The sequence below is a fragment of the Pholis gunnellus genome, assembly GCF_910591455.1.
Source record: "Pholis gunnellus genome assembly, chromosome: 3".
Taxonomy (NCBI): Eukaryota; Metazoa; Chordata; class Actinopteri; order Perciformes; family Pholidae; genus Pholis; species Pholis gunnellus.
In genome coordinates, this window is record NC_136529.1 from 6,969,172 (window position 1) to 6,986,578 (window position 17,407).

At 44.6% G+C, this 17,407-nt stretch overlaps 1 protein-coding gene across 1 annotated transcript in view; it reads right to left on the bottom strand.

Annotated features, from left to right (window-relative positions):
- The window catches only part of magi3b (membrane associated guanylate kinase, WW and PDZ domain containing 3b), a 120,466-nt gene extending 104,045 nt beyond the window's left edge, over positions 1–16,421 (bottom strand). The window contains exon 1 of the mRNA XM_079185224.1: positions 15,699–16,421. Within this exon, the coding sequence (XP_079041350.1) occupies positions 15,699–16,005 (307 nt within the window). The 5' untranslated portion in view covers positions 16,006–16,421. The remainder of the gene's footprint in view (positions 1–15,698) is intronic.
- Positions 16,422–17,407: the final 986 nt, after the last annotated feature.

The window sequence follows — 17,407 nt, forward strand, 5'->3', positions numbered from 1 at the left end:
GACTTTATAAGAAGGTGTGTTTGTCAAAGCCATCAGATCAGCTCTTAGTGAATAATTCCACTCAAATTATGAAAGAGCCGGATCAGTTAGAGAGTAGCTACAAAAAGGGGGACGATTATAGGAAAGTTAACATGTAACTCAGTGTCAAATATATATATTCATGTAATGCAGAACAACATGGAGCAGCCAAAACAAAACCAAAGAATGGTTTTATGAAATGTAGTTGTAAACAATAAAAAAAAATGAAAAGAAGTTGATATTTATCTTGATTTTCACTTAAAGTACTTAATTAATGTGATAGTAGAGGCTATCCTTCAACACTTTATTCCTCCCTAGCCTCCTCAAAACCAGAACAAGGCAACACAAAAAGTCAGCTTAATAATGCATATGCTTCAAACAAACTCTACTCCTTTAATTTACACTGCAAAACATCAAAGATTTCTCTCCGTGTGAATAACAAAACTCACCCTTCACAGAGAACGAGACACTTTTGTTGCTATTTAAAGCAGAACTTTACTGACAAAGCTTTGTAGATGAATATACAACTGATACTTTATGTACAGAGGAGCTCTTTTTTTTCTCCTCAGTGGCGTACCAGCTAGACCATGAAATGAATTACTTTAATAGCTCTTTTTTCTTTCCCCTTTAAAAGGTCAGCAATTAAACCAACTGGCATACATTTATCCTTGTCCTGAGCGAGACAGATGAATAAGAAAATAAAGCAGCAAAACGGGCATTTCCAAACCGTGCTTCTGGCTCAACTGGTTTTCATCTCTGCATAGGTGCAGCCACGTTGCATGCCACAGAGGTGTTTTCAGGCCTGTAAGCCTTACTCTCCACATCAGCCTGACAAGCACTCATGTCGTCCTCTGGTCCCATAATCCGGAGCTCCTCTCTGGCCCGTCAATGGGCCCGTCACAGTGAGCAGCATCCCTGTCAGGGAAACCGATGTCTGTCTGGATGGCTGAATGGACCGATGGACCGATGGATAGATGGACGGATAAGTGGTTATATTCGCCTGCTGTGTTCCCCCGTTAGGCCCCTCCAGAGCAACAGCAATCCAGTCTATTCACACAGATACATTTTTTGCTTCTATGTGCAGGAGTAACAAAATTGGTTTGGTACGTGGCTGTGAGCCTGGGACATTGTGCGGGAGAGAGCTTGCCACACAGACTATTTTCCTGGGCCGCATTGTTCCTTCAATCTGGCATCCTTTTGCTGTTAATACAATCAAAAAAATTCTAAACGGCAAAAGGTCTTTCCAGGACGTCCGACTCAAATAACTAGAAAATACATATCTACAATACTGGTCTGTAAATGGGATTTTTATCAATAGCGGGTTTTTTTTTGTTTGCCCCCCTCACAATCTCTCAACAGGAGAAATGTTTTGTTATGTTGATGAGTTTTTGTGCTTCAGATGCTCAAAGTGAAAGAAAGGAATAAATGTGCTTGAAAAATACAACACAGATTTACTCCGTCTTATGGTGGATGTTTCCATCTCCCGACGCATTCAACACAAATTGCATTTGTTGAGTGAGTTTGAGATTGTATAATTAATTTTGTCTGCAGGGACACAGACAACAACGATGTAACTTTAAGTACATTTATGAGAACAACATTGTCAGAATATAGACAGCGGGACTCTTCAAGCAAGACCGCTGGCTGTGTTTCTTTTCTTTTTTTAAGGAAACAATATGAGCTTTCCAGCTCATTCTTCCTTGTTAATTGGATATCATATGAAGTGTAAAATACAATAGAGAGGAGAGTATGTAATTTGTGATTCACTCGCAGGCGAGATTCTATTTCCCTTAATTTAATAACGTGCAAAAATCTATCTTCATAAGTGATTCCATGCATTATTGAAAATGACAGCACCAAAACAAGGAAAGGATGAGTATGAACAGCCAGTACACAGTAATGTAGGGCGCTGAAAGTGTCATATTAATCATCTTTTTCATTACATGTTTTAAATTAACTTTTAGAAGCGCTGTCTCTGCTGGCCTCCGCATTAGAGTACCCAGGGTTTTCTGTTTTATTAACTGTTCAAATGTCAACCTGCAGACAGCCACAGTCACATCCACCATAACAACATTAATACCGCTAATGTCAGACTTTGATGCTAATTTCAAAGTAAGAGCACCGATCATCCTACGCAAAGAGGCTGGGAAAAAAACCTCAGCTTGACGGACAGGTGGATCGCCTTTTACCGACTTCCACCTTCACCTCATCCAAACCAACAGCTTTGTGTGTGTGTCTGTACACATTGTTGTGTGTGTGTGTGTGTGTGTGTGTCTTTTTGGATTTGTTTACTTTCATATGTAGGGGCATGCCAATGGCAGGGCTGCTCAGCCAGGTATAAAAACAGCCATCCAGACAGACCGGGTCTGGGGGTCAGAGTCGGCCATGTCAAAACACAAACTGGCTGAGTCTGTAATGAATCAGAGGAGAGATGATGATGCCACACTGCATCATCCGGCCTGCAGCGCCAACGCACAGCTCCAAACCCAACTAATCTGTCGAGATGCAGATAACTATGTTACAGGCTCGTCACGGGAAAAAGCACCAAAATGTGGAGATTTCTTAACAGAGCGTCACAAAAACGTTAAAGTAGAAACATTATTTTGACAGCTATTTGTTGCATTTCTGTTTTATTTGTGATTTACTAGGAAAATAACGGACTTCAAACAAACTGGTTATTGTCATTAATTGTAGTAATGGAAAGTAATTGTTTACAAAGTTGAGATTAAATGAAGATCACATCTCCTGATCATTATGTGCATCTATTTAACAATTTATGCAAAAAAACATATTTAAGATATTCTTTACTTCAGTTTCAGTGGGAATTTAAGCAAAAATTCCAAAAGCACTCCAGCTTCTGGAAATGTGAATCTTCTAGTTTTCTAAGTCTAAAATGATTGCCTTGCAGGCACCCGATGCTGCATGTCAATCAGATCTGAGATCAGATCTCCAAAATGAACATACAGCTGTTATGTGCGAAGACGACTTAACTCCCGATTAAATTCCTCTGCAACCCAACGGGGCCTCGACTCGAACAGACGACATGAGGTCGAACGGAGTCAACGGATCGGTATCAAAATTTCAGAGGTAAAGCCACAATTTGTGAAGGCATCGCAGGCGATGCGTATGAAATTGCAGACACAGACCAAAGTGCAACAGAGCAGAGGACAGAAAGCCCTTGAACAGCGTAAGGAGGGAGGACTGCGTTTCAACTGTGGAGTTTTATTGGCCACTTTCGCAGCTCAGTCGGGATAAAAGCCCGTCAGCAACACCCGCTCGCATGAGCACACACACAGACGTGTGTTATTGTGGTGATGCCGACATGGACTGTCACTGAACGCACACACCCGACGTACATTTGATATTTAGTGTAATTGCGCTGATCTTACTTATTTCTTTTTGAAAGGCAGATTAATCAAAGAACTTGTATTCCTCCAGAGTGAGAAACAAACCTTCAAAGCTCTCGCATATTGTAAGCGCACAAACAGGAAGCGGCACATTCTGGTGTCAAACTGGATTTAATTGACGACTGTCGTTCTTTTAATCCCCCTCTATGAAAAAAAAGGCTTATTGAAGTTGTGTACCTCGGAGACAAACTTGTATTGTTTGCTTTTAAGTTGAGTCGAGGAACAAACAAATACTGCAGTTTTCTTTTTTTCTAAAACCTGCTTCACTTGATTATGGGAACTTGCTTGCATCAGCTCGGATCCTTTCGATGTCAGCCATTGTTTATCTTGGTGCATTGAGATATATTTTTTTTATAAATTGTAAATACCTGACTCATCATCCTCATTTAACCTTGCATGCTGAGGCCGGTCTGCTTCCTTGGCCATGCGCAGGCTTAGTCACTGCTATGTCATTATTTATAAAGGCCACTTTGGGAAAGCTTCCTTCATATTTATGAGTCTGAATTAGTCAGAAAAGTGGAGCTCCAGATAGTCGGAGACCCGCGATTCATTGTCTTTAAAGCTTAAACACTAGGAGAAAGCTTTCATGATCTCCTGGGAAATGGTCATGACTGTCACATCTAATGAAGACTTGTACTCCAGGTAGTTTGCTTTTAATGAAGTTCCATCCCTTCTGTGACTCTCTCTCTCCAAGTCCACTCTTTAAGATGGAATGCATTTTATACTTTTTTTTATGTTTGTTGTTTAACATTTTTAATTCATCTGAGAATTTAGTGCACAGAGTAGAATTGGAATTAGTCACTAAACTTCACAAAAGAGCCCTTTTCTTTCAAATCAGCTCATCTTCATAATGAACCGATTTATACATAAGAAATAAATTGCAGTTTAACTTTGCATTTTAAATAGACTGCAGGGAATTGACCCCCAACCCTAAAAAGTGCAATCAAAGAGGAAGGAATCAGTTTAATCACAGCAGGGTCGTATAAACTCACATTTCAGGGAGTAGCAGCAGAGATTTTAAATCAGAGCAAGATGGGAAGAAATATGCCTTAGAATCAATTCCACTCCTTAACACTAATATGATGATATATTTATATTTCATCACTACCTAAATTAGTAGCATGAAAGCATCATAATGCATAACAAAAGAAAAATCTGATAATCCACTATGAGCAATAAATTTATAATTAATATCAATGCAAATTAATTCCACATTTAAGTGGCATAAGATGAGAAATTAGACAGCAATGACATGACAATGACACTGCTACCGACCTCCTGACGTATAGGCCAACTGATACTGCCGAGCACACAAACACTGGCCGAACACGGCCAAGACATCAACTCACATTATGTATATTAGTACGCGTGGCGAATCTTTTTAATTTGATAAAGTGAAGCGGTAATTCCCGCCATCTGCACTCTCAAGGGAACGAACCCCTTTGGGAGGAGATGCTGTGGTTCAGAGATGCCATCAACAAGGACAGCAGGCTCCCGCTTCTACATTTAAAGTGCAAGTTTGAGGTCCAAACATTATTATTCACTCCAAAGAAAAAAGAAAAGGGTAGCGGAGTTAGTAACCGAGCAGATTAGCTTTTAAATAGACCGTTTCATCGCACAGGCTGCGCTGGAAACAAGCAGGTGAGAGTAGCAGCACACAAAAACTGTTACACTGCACACGCCTGAGCGTATGCCCGGTACAACATAATGCAGTGGAATGTCATGCCTTCCTCTTCCTGAACACCACAACTATTACACAACGCAGTTAATCACAGCTGCTAACGACCACGGCTCGTCCATCTGTCCGTCCTCCGATGCACTCTCCTTCATCAGTCGGGACGACTGTGTGAAGCCGTCTGTAATCAGATCAGGCAGTGACTGGGCGACTGGGGCCTCTCCATCCAGCCGTCCCTCCATCCTACTGTTAGCAACAGCTGCGTCATGTGGAGAACCATGTGCATGCTGTGAAAGAGACAGACTAATGTGCTGATGTGTGTGTGTGTGTGTGTGTGTGTGTGTACAAGGGAATGTACAGCCCTCCATTTATAGTACACCAACGGGTCCCTGTGTTGTTTTGAACAGCTTGTGATGTCTGCGTCACCTTCATAATGAAGGAGACGCCATGTTCAAGAGGCAACCTGTGATGTGAGGCATGAAAACGTTATGAGGTTTTATAATACCATCTTCAGTGATGTATTGTTTACTCAGTCATTATAAAATTATACTCCGGCAATCATAAATAATTTGCGATGACCAAACGAGCGGAGATTAATAAAAGCTGCAGTATCAAGCAGCGTTGTTGCAAAGACGGCTTGAATAAAACATCACATGCCTCCATTTTCAACAGAAAAGGGCAAATATCATCAGATGCGGTTGTACACTGGAGGAAATAATTCCGGATCTTATCAACCAGCCGGACCTAAAGGGGAGAGGGCATGGGAGGAGAATAAAACAGAAGAAGAGGAGAAAAGGACAAAAAAGAGAAGTGGAGAACAGGATAGAAGAAGAGAAGAAAAGAAGAGGAAGAGAGAGGAGAAGAGAATTACATGGTCATCTAGAGTACATCTACAGATGTAGCAGGGCCTCTACACTGTGCCCCTTGCTTCACTGTCATTTATCATCGTGTCATTACTGAATCAGAATCGAACAAGTCTAATATTAACAGCCTCACTTTCTGGGGCAGTATGTTACAGGGGAAGCAGCGCAAAGTTCAGATGATCTCCCACTTGACAGAGAAGCACAAGAGAGGGCGCATCGTGGAGATTGGGTTGCGCCGAGATAACCGCGACGCGCAGAGTGGCGCAGCCTCTGGGAGCAGACATATGCGCTCCTCAACTGGTTAAATGGGCTCTCCAGCCACTCAGATCCCCCGCCTGCCACAGCCTGGCCCGATCCATCCCGCTTCGACCCTAATGTCTCATTGGCATTCAGTGACATGCCCGCAGCAAGCGGCGAAGGGAAAGCTTGGCACGGGCTCACCTCTATTAAGATTCTACAAAGCCAGCCGTTCCCCTGCCGCCACGGGCACACAGAGAATCACACAGCCAAGGAATAACAATAATACAAAAAAAAGAAATAGCTGGGGAAGGGATGAGCGGAACAGCTAGGCCAGCCAGTTACGGGGAGGGAAGAGACACCGAGATGGGAAAGAGATTTCGGTGTCAAATTTCAAAGCTCTGCTATCCGTGAGGGCAGCACTTGGGTTCACGCTGCAAAATCAGCTCGTGAAAATTGCATCCTTCGAGTGGCTAAATCACCAGTGCAAACGCATAATCGCACAGGCCCCACTTCCCCACTTCCCTCCCACCCTCTGTCATCTGCAAAAACCACACCGTGACCACTTCATGATGAGCTGCATTATTGTGCAAGCCTCCCATCATGAAACCAGAGAGAGGCAGCCCACCCCCCCCCCAACCTTACCTCACCGGCCCATCACCCCTGCCTGTTTATGTCTACCTATGAACACCCCCCCCTAGAATCCTAAACTGCTTGCTAATGACCCTTTGAAGGAGCACACTAATTCAGATGTCAAGGCCCATTACCTGTGAGCTGTCTAGAGGTGACCTGAGCCTCTATCTTGCAGTGATAAACACCGGTTGGAGGACATAATGCGCATCTGGATAATAGGAAAGTGGGGAGCGACGCGCCGGCCAAGTGTGCAGTCGTTGAACGCAGCTGAGCGGTGTGCGGCAACCACCGTTGCATGAAGACGGCGTCCTTCAAGAGACAGCGCCGGGTCAGTCAGCCGCCGTATGGCTGCCATGCCCGTGGTAAAATAAACAAGGCGCTCAGACCCGAGGAGTGCCTCCTCACCAGCCGTCCCCTCCGATCTCCTCTCAGGCACTGACAGAGATGACGCTCAACCAAAAGACGTCCCGCAAAAACCACCAACCTGCAAAACCCTCCCCGATTCAGTTTCACATGTACAGGATGTGACTGATGCACTCAGGAGAGAGACAGGAGGAAAAGAGCAGGAGAAAAACACAAATATTAGGGGATAAACACTCGTATTTTCCGCCGTATCACATACAGAGATCTTTTGGGGATTTTCGAGCGCCTGCTAAGATCCTATTTTGACGATTACATATTCAGGGGTTTCTGTGGTTTCCAGGGGATAAAGTGATACGACTAAATCCATTTTTTGTGTGCTACTATTGCACTAAAGGGGTTGTGTGGCCGGTATCTGGACAACTACACAACTGTATTGTAGATAAACACATTTAGAAAAGAGTGATGAATGAGAAATGTCTTTCACAGGTGGAAAACACGTCGGCCCCATTTACTGTGTGATGAAAATCATATGATATTACTATAAGGTGCTCTGTGATTGTATACATTTTTTGTCTGTATACTCTGTGCTCCACCCCCTTTTCAAGTGTGGCATCCAATTGCAAAACCTCTGCATTCTACTACATTCAGCACTTTAAGGCTGTAGTTCACAGGAGGAGGAGCCTCTATACCACCAAAGTGTGCACAGGTGTTCTGCATACAGTGATTGGGAATTTGATTTGTTTGTTTCCACACCTGCCATTCCAGCTGAACCATGTATGCTCTGATGAAGGGCCGTTAGACGGAAAGCTAAAAATAAAGTGTTCTCTGCGTGGATATTCTACCAGTTTGAGCTTTTTGATACTTCCAGCGGTGGTTATCCTGCATTCACAGGCAGAAAACACGATGGACAGTTCACAGCCATGGTTCCGGGCAGATGGGAGCAGAGAAAAGCAAAGCAGAGGTCGCAGAGAGAACAGTGGGTAATGAGGGCAAATAGGATGCAGGTCAAAGCAAGAATAACAGCTTTCTACAGCCATTACTCCTCGGATATCAGCAGTGAGAGCCACCCCCCAGCTAACAATTTGCCTCCACTGCTGGAGCCCTATATAAAACAAATAAGTAATAAGTGATTTTATGACCCCCTAATAAATTCATATTTACTGGGACGGGATTAGAATGACTTATTTTATCGCAATATGAGCACTAACAGGCATTTAAGACGACAACGCGGTCTTTAATTGGAACGGGGACTGAAGGAACTGAAATGTCATTGATAAGAAGAAGAAGAAGGAAAAAAAAATAAAAGGAAAACCACAGAGAAAACTCAACATGCTGCAAACACCCAAACGCTGTTTGTATGCTTTGTGTCCAATACTACTGTGAGCTATAGACAATGCAATTAGAGATGTAATTCTCTCATGTTAGAGATGCAGCTTCCCATAAAGAATAATAAATAAGAATTGAGTTGGAGAGATGATGTTGCTTGATGATGCCCCCCTCTGTGTCTCGCTCGCACGCACGCACGCACGCACGCACGCACGCACGCACGCACGCACGCACGCACGCACGCACGCACACACGCACACACGCACACACACACACACACACACACACACACACACACACACTAAACAATGCCACTATGACCTGTGTCCACCTCACTCAGCTGCCTGGGTATGTGAGCATCATAATATGTCCTGAACAGATGCCTTGCAGCTTCCAGTCCTCGTGCCGTCGTAAGAAAGGAAATTTCCTTTCCGATGCTAAAAACTCTTCTTTCTATAGGTGGCCTTAGGTTAAACGACGTGAAGGATTTCCTTCCAGTTCAGCGAATACACACGTGGGCCTTTGGAGGACGAACCCATTCATGCTCAGTTTTACAACCCTTTCTTTGCTTGTTCGTTAGCAGAATTCAGCAGTGGCGAACTGAAAAGACGATAGAAAGGCACGGTGTGCGGCAAAGACAAGTTAATGCTTATTAGAAAGTGCAATTCATAATGCCTTATGGTGGTTGTTTGGAGTGCGCTGAAATTCAACTGGAAATCATGGTTTTGGAGCCTTGGCGCACCTCTATGTCACCGAACACATCAACCGACATCCATGAAGCCAAGCTGCACATACAGTTCACATCTACATGGCAATCATCACAAAACACACTTATAATCATGTTTCAACTCCAAACCACCTCATCAAGCGGGCTGCATCCGCTGCATCCTCGCAGGTGCTGCTTAAGTGTGTGCGGAAAGAGCAGCGCATTTAAGATTCGAGTGGGAATAATGAGAGTGTGCTGGGGACCGGGAGGAGTCCTGCTATGCTTTGTGACTGTAGCCTATACCACTTTGCTCTAATATCACCACTAATCACACACACAGACACACACACAGACACACACACAGACACACACACAGACACACACACACAGTGGAGTATCCAGCTCTGGTATCGATGAATTATTGAGGACTTGCAGGGTTGGGAGCAACTTTACGCTTGTTTGTTTTGTAGTGGCATTACGCCTCCTCCCACCGACCGCCCCCCAACAAACACACTGCAGGGCATGAGAGAGAGTGGGCTCCCAACAGGATATTATGGGATGTTGGCAGCTCTGCTTTGCAATAGCATTCTGGGAAACTGCTGCAGTATTGCAATGCAAAAAAAAAGAAGTAATTATTGCTGTTATGGAGTCTTGATATCTTACTTTGCCAAAAACAAAAGTAAGAGTTGTTTCTCAAGCAGATCAACATGAAATTCAATAAATTAAGTTGACCTCTGCACTTCCCACAAACACCAAAATGTTATATTTATTTAATCCTTTCCGTCCGCCAAATGTCCTGGGAATCCATGAGATTTTTTTACCAGTCAGGCAAGACCAAATGTGGTTTTAGTTTTAATTTAAATTATGTGTCGAGATGGACTTTCTGCACAGTATACTTTTAGGACTGTGTGTGTGTGTGTGTGTGTGTGTGTGTGTGTGTGTGTGTGTGTGTGTGTGTGTGTGTGTGTGTGTGTGTGTGTGTGTGTGTGTGTGTGTGTGTGTGTGTGTGTGTGTGTGGTAAGGCAGTAGCACTTCACTGCAAGTCTGACAGCTGCCTCAGGCACACACAGGAGATGCTTGATGGGAGTCACAGAGGACAAACAAGCTGTACATCAACAAAATGCTTTGTAGGATGATATAGCGAGAGGCCAAACACATACAAAAAGCACGGAGCGGTTACAAAGAATGAAAGAAAATGGACGGAAAAACATCCATAGCCTCCTTTCCACCTATTAGAATGTATAGCTGGGGTTATTTTTCCTGTTGATGGCCAATATTACAATATTGCTGAAGCGTTTCAGGGATGGAGAAAGTATCTTGCTAATAGTTATTCAAGTGGTCTGAGAGAAAACAATATGCTGAAATGTTATTATGGAATTTTTGCTAAAAATGATGCCAAATATAAATGTCCTACCCAAGCCTTATCACAAGCACTTAAAAAAACTATGCATTTGTGGGCCTGACATCACAAAGTATTAGACTGGGTTTGGTTAAGGGGCCTCACAGTTTTTGCACAGTAAACGGGGGAGGGAGCATGCAAAGACAAGCTGAGAATATCCAGGGACGGAAACACACTAATTGCTAATTGTCATGCTCTGATGCTGCGGCAACATTCTTGCATATACAGTTTGACAGTATTTCTCAAGTGCCCCTGTGCAGCACAAACAAAACCCCCGCTGGCTGCTGAGCGTGGTGACACGGTGGTGTTAACAAAAACAGGGGGGGCTTGTGATCAAGTGTTGTTTATTTCTGTGTTTTTGTCATCTTAAAACACTGGTAGGAGTTCAGTATCACAACTGTCAAACACAAAGCACCGGCTTGGAGTAAGCTTTAAGATGGTAGTTCCCAAACTTTTTTTATTTCCAGGTCAACCTCAGCCTCATAAATCCGTCTGTATGATATCTTTTTTTTTTGTATTATTCTCATTTTCCCTGCGCTCACCTACAAATGTCCAGCAACACAAGCGATCAGTGCGCCTGCACCGGGCCCTTCGGTGCAGAATCTGTCGTTTAGGCAACAAGACAACTTGGTTAGGTTTAGGAAATGATCATGATTCAGGTTTTCTTTGGTAACTTAAGCCGACAGTTATACACGTAACACAAATAAGATAAAAAAGGTAATTGTTGACTTTTGTTTTTTCACACCGGACTCGAACAGTGGTCTCCTGGGTGATGGTTCTGTTTGTTTGAAGGTGGGACAAACACAGCAATCTAAAACACAACCCGGTGCTTTAGGAAATGGTCAGCACCAATATATATTTGCAGTTAATGGCCTGAAACATGCAAAAAATAACCCAGTACGATTTAAGTTGAAGCTCTTCCATATAAAGTAAAGGCACAGCAGAGCTGTGGCGTGTAAAATAAATGCAGCAGCAGAGAAGTGCCCGATGCAATACTCTGCTTTTATTTCATAGAAGTGCAGAGTAGAGGTTTGCCATATACTCTGGGTTACCTACATTGTTAAATATTAATAAGGCACAATAAAAAATTCACCACCACCTACAGTGAATATTGTGTTTACAGCAGTCACTTTATCTACATGTCTGTTTCTCTTTATTGTCTCGCCAGTTGGCACCGATAAGATTGCGAATGCCTTTTTTCCGAGGAACGCCGATCCCTAGAAAGCATTATCAGGACAGTTGTAGACGACACAGTGCAATTAAAAATCACAAATAGGGCGCAAACGTAGCTCCATAAGCGCCAAACTGTCAATAGCCCCACAGCACAGCAGCAGGATCAGTGCCCAAGCCTTCACAGATCTTAGCAAAACAAAACATAGGCAACGTCTCATTGAATCTGCATTGAAAACAATCTCACTCATAATCACTTTCAATTCTGTGACAAATGAAAGAAAATTAAAACGTTAAATTAATTTGTTATGAATTCCGTGCCAAAGGACTCGCAGCGGCGTACGTGATGGCTCTCCTGCTCCATTTCGCTGATTGTCAGAAACATCTCTAAGGCGAGAGAACAGATGTCTCTAGTTATTTGACCGGAGCTCTCTTTGCCGCTCTATTCTCACTCTCACTCTCAACCCCCCCCCCCCCCACCCCCCACCCCACACACACTTCTTTTTATGTTCTTCTTTTATTTTTGCAGCCAACGACAAATCTCTTCGCAGTGACAAAGCATCGCCTGTCGACAGGATGATTCCATTGAGAGGCACTTCCTGATATGAGAGGTGCATTAATGTGATTAACCCACGCACACTATTGCCGTTTGATACGGGGGCTTAGGGGCTCATGTCACTCTGTATTCTTCTCTACTGGCATGATCCGCAGGTAATAGAAAACACGATGATGTGTGAGCAGGAGAAGGCAACTCAAAATATAATCTAGAGTGGGAAAGTGTTGCACTGGGCACTTCTACAAACTAGGGCCGGGGCGATCAGGCCAAAGTCTGAAAACGATATTCCCCCCCATATATCGTGTTATAATTCCATTGAAGGAGGATAAATCAACATATTGAATTATTGCCCAGCCCGAATACAAACTCAGTTATGAAATTTGACTGTAAAAGTTCAAAAAGGGTAAGAACCTCTGAAAACTACAGAAAAAATGATTTATATATCGGTCTGCAGACTTGATATCTCCTCGGCACAGACAATTATCAGCCATTAAAATCAATAAAGATAAAATCATCTTTCATAAGAGAAATGCTATTATCCCAACACCCCGAGGGTGTTTGAATATTTCAATTAATTACCTGCGATCCGGCGACCTCAGTTATATTTCACGACTATATTAAATATCATAAAACCAATTCCAACTGTCGGACAGAGACAAAACAAGCTGTAAAAGCAGGACGCAACAACGTAAAAAGCTTGTGTACATTTATGTCGAAAAGGCAAATGAAAGCTCGCTTCACTGGCTCCACTGTGTGCTGCACTGAGAAATGATTCACTTGATGGGAGAGTCATCATCCATTCAGCTGCACACAAAACGGCTACAGGTTGTATGTATGTTTTGATTCCACAGGGACCGAAGCTGCAAACATATAGGACTCACAGGAGAAAACAACTGAAGGAAAAGGGATTCTGGGACGCCATTCATGGACCTTTTCATCAGGCATCTTTAGCTGGAGGTACAGCGGCAGAAATAGATCCCTCCACCGAGCACAGAGCCACGGAGCTTTTAATAGAGGCATCTTCCCGTCTTAATCAAAGATACCAGGAAAAATGGGCACATTCACCTCGCCGAGTATTGTGAAGTCTTGGCGTGGGCTCGGTGCGAACTTCTTAATTTCAAACGGTAAAAAGGTATGTAACGTACGTGAGGATGAATGCATGCGAGAGAAGCCTATTGGCAGCCCAGAGGGAATGTACGATGCGCCAGAAGCAGCAGAAAAGTAAGTGAAGTGCTGTGTGCGTCTCTTTCAGCGCGCACTCCTTTCGATCAATGGCTGAGATAGATAATAGCCTCCATAGAGACTTGCATCTTACATCCTGTCTCTCTCTATCCACGCCTCAAATCCCCCATTTCTGCTTTTTGCATCTCTGCACACTCTCCACCTCTTCCCTCCTCGCTCCTCCCAGCCGTCAGCAGCAGCAGGAGGAGCAACGTGGGAAGCCCACCAGCTCCAGTGTGGGCAAGGCGGGCAGAGCACAAGAGGATCCTGGGAAGAGCACGAGTCATGGGGGGGGGCATCTGGCAGACCCAGAAAGACTGTCCGTCGCTGCCGGGTCGCCGACATGTCACTGCAGATTCCCGGGCCTCCTGCTAACAGCTGATCCTCGAGGCCCACCGCCTCCATCAACGTGGAAAAAATCCACTAGCTAACTCAATTATGCAAGAGGTGTGAATTAAACATGAGGCTACCACACAGGAATGTATTCACACACACTCCCACACACACACCGCATACGTACACACACACACAATCACAATATGTAATCATACAATGTAACAACCCCATCTGTATGCGGACGCCAGGGGGGATTTGTGAGGCAAGCAGAGCACACATAGAGCTGATCCACGCTGGTTGTAACATCACACACGACTGAAACAGAATATGGATGCCGGGGCCAGACAGGTGAGAGTGACAGCGAAGGAACGGGTAATGAGGAATTGTGCCATCTTTGCCACCTATTACTTCCCTAGGAGCTTTAAAGAGAGCAAAAAAAAAAGCGAGCCTCGTGTGGGAGTTAAGCCTGGAGCTAAAGGCAGAGCCGATTTTCTCCCCATCTCTCTTTATGCCTCTCTATCCCTCTGTTTCTTTGTGTGTGTGTGTGTGTGTGTGTGTGTGTGTGTGTGTGTGTCTCTCTCTCTCTCTCTCTCTCTCTCTCTCTCCTCCATGCCCTTTATTAATCATCCTTGGTTAGTGGGGCAGAGAGCGTGGTGTTAGGAGCTCTGGGGAGTGTAGAGCCAGGAATCACAAACACACACACACACGCACTTTCATGTGCACGTGCACACTAATGGACTCATAAATCTCTGCAAATATTTTGCCTTTCATCTCTTGTTTGCTTACAAAAGATATCAAAATCAATAACATTTATACAGAAAGAGAAAGAAAATGCAGGATTGTATGCGTATGACTACACACACACACACACTACGGAAGAAGGCACGCCTGCACATACAGCTAATCTTCAGCGATCCTGGCCTGACGTTCTGGGACTCAGCTGCTGCTGCCGTGACCTTTTTGAACAGTCTCAGTTGTTGTTGAGACAGTCCAGCCCCAGCATACAAGCACAGTAATGGCCATCTCCCTCACCGCCACACACAGCTGTATCTCCTCAGAGCCATTAAAACCCTTCACCTGAGCTACCTCAGCTTGGGCCACAACCCAAACAGCAGCAGCAGCAGCAGCAAGCCGTCACAGCTACTAGAGGTCGTTATCAGGGTGTTTGGATGTTGCAGCCAGCATCCTTGGACAGCTGGATGGTAGGACAACGGGGTAAGGTGCAGCGAAACCACTCCGGCTTCTGCAGGCCAACGGGAAGCACAGTAGACTGAATAATGGAGGGTGTAATTAGGCCTTATTTCTATGCATGTAAGTGCACTTAGCCTGGAAGGATCCAACTGGGCTACATGCCATTATTGCCATTATCACTATTCGATCTCCCTGAGAAAGCGGTGATAGAAATGTCCCATTAAGTCAGATGTCTCGGTATAGTAAGAGGTTTACAGTAAAAGTCACTGAATTCACCTTATTTTTTAAATTCTATTTTGCAATATTAGTATTCAACTTAAGTTTGACATGTCTGTCATATCACAGGGAGACATTTTAACCTATTGCAGGTTATATGAGGAGGGAGTCACTGATGTTATTTCGATTTTGATTTGAGGACGTTTGTCTTGAGATGAGCACTAATAGGAGCCAATGTTTCTCTACATCACTGGGTGTGTATCATCATGAGGGTGGTTGTGTTCGGTGGATGAAGCTTGACAACATCTTACAAACAGCTCAAGTGACACAGCAGTGGTGGGAATAGAGGGGAGGGGAGGGGTAGGGGGGTAGGGGACGCACCTGGTTTCACCGTCTTCAAGCGAACCGGCTCCTGGAAGTGGCGGATGACAGCCAGGGTGTCGCGGTTTGTAAGTCCACTGACGGGCGTCCCGTTCACCTCCAGCAAGACGTCCCCGTAGTAGGGCAGCTTCCCGACGTGACACACCAGCACGTCCAGCTTCATCTGGCCCAAGTAGGGGAACTGTCCCAGCTCCGCTCCTCCGAGGACCTCCACCACGGAGCCAAAGTCCCCCAAGTTCCCCCATGACACCGCGCACTCCACCACTTTACCGGACCAGTGTTTCTTCTTCTTCAGTGTCCTGGACATGGTTACTCCCTTTTACGAACAACTAGCGATCAAACTGGTTACCTCGGTTTGCTGCTGTTAAATGAACGCGAAGTGACGCGGCCTAATAAACCCTCCTGAGTTATTCTCTCGACCTTCTGCTGCAGCTGATGGGGATTTCATCTTCCTGACATTTGGGAGGCCGATTTTCACCCCGTGAATCCGCCGCTGAGGTGCGTCATCCCACGGGTTTGTGCGCACAGTTGCCTGGGTTGCAATATCTCCGAGCGCTCCTTGTGCGTAAAAACAGGAGAGTTGAGAGCGGCGAGACGGTTTAAAAAAAAAGGGGAGCAATTCAGGTTTCACTCTCTGCGACGCTCCTCCGGCACGGTACCCGCGCTTCGCTTCGTCTCCCCGGGTCCAAACAAAAATGTAAACAGAGAGTATTTTGTCACTCACTCGGCGGCGGATCGTGGAGCGTCTGCCTCCGAAACGTAGCGCGTCAACGAGAAAGCCCTCATACCTGTGGGCAGGCTGAGAATAGACGGGGCGGCGGCGATCACCGGTTGGCGGTTCCTGCGGTCGAGATCCAGCCCCACGGTGACTGAGCCGACAGACATCTGCGAGCGTTTTGTCCGCTACAGGTTTGAACACACCTGGCACCGCCAGGAGAGACGTTGCCAAGCTCCCGAAACGCCCCCTTTTCTTTTTTTTTTAAGGCTCAGCAGCAGAAGTAGCGTTTTGGAGACGCTCACGCTGGCTCCATCCTCCGGTGTGCTGTGGTATTAAATATAAATAAATATAAATAAAGCACACACTGTCCAGTAATGTTCACTGTCATTTATTGTAATTGTAGTCATCTGCATTTTCTAAACATTGTCTTGAATATCAGGCAGAATGCGTGTAACAAGTAAGACTAAATACAAATAGACAGAGCATGTGATGCTAATAATAAGCGCGCAGAACAAATTACACCTCATTAATTTGCACAGAGTGAGGTAAGTATTGTTGGGGTTAAACGTACATAATACGCGTCTCCACAGCGCCGCCTACTGACACAATCAGAGAGATCAGAACGATGTACTGCTCCAGTTCACCCTCCTATCACTCACACGTGCATACACACACACAGCATCGAGCTCGACTGCCTTCAACCGCATTTATCCACTATGCTCGAGCTACAATGAGTGTTACGCGTTCATTATTACTAGACTGCTATCTTTGTTTTTCCAATTGTGTGTGCAGAAAATGCTGAAAAGTAGCTTTAGTGTGTTCATTCATTTATCATCATTCACGTAGGTCTGGTGCAGAAAATCTGACCTTTTTATTCAAGGGGGAAACTCCTCCCATCTATGTTCAGACCTAAACGTGTCCTGGCCTGACAGCACATATCTAATACAATCTAATTAATGAGATACAAACTGACATGTTGGGTTCATGATAA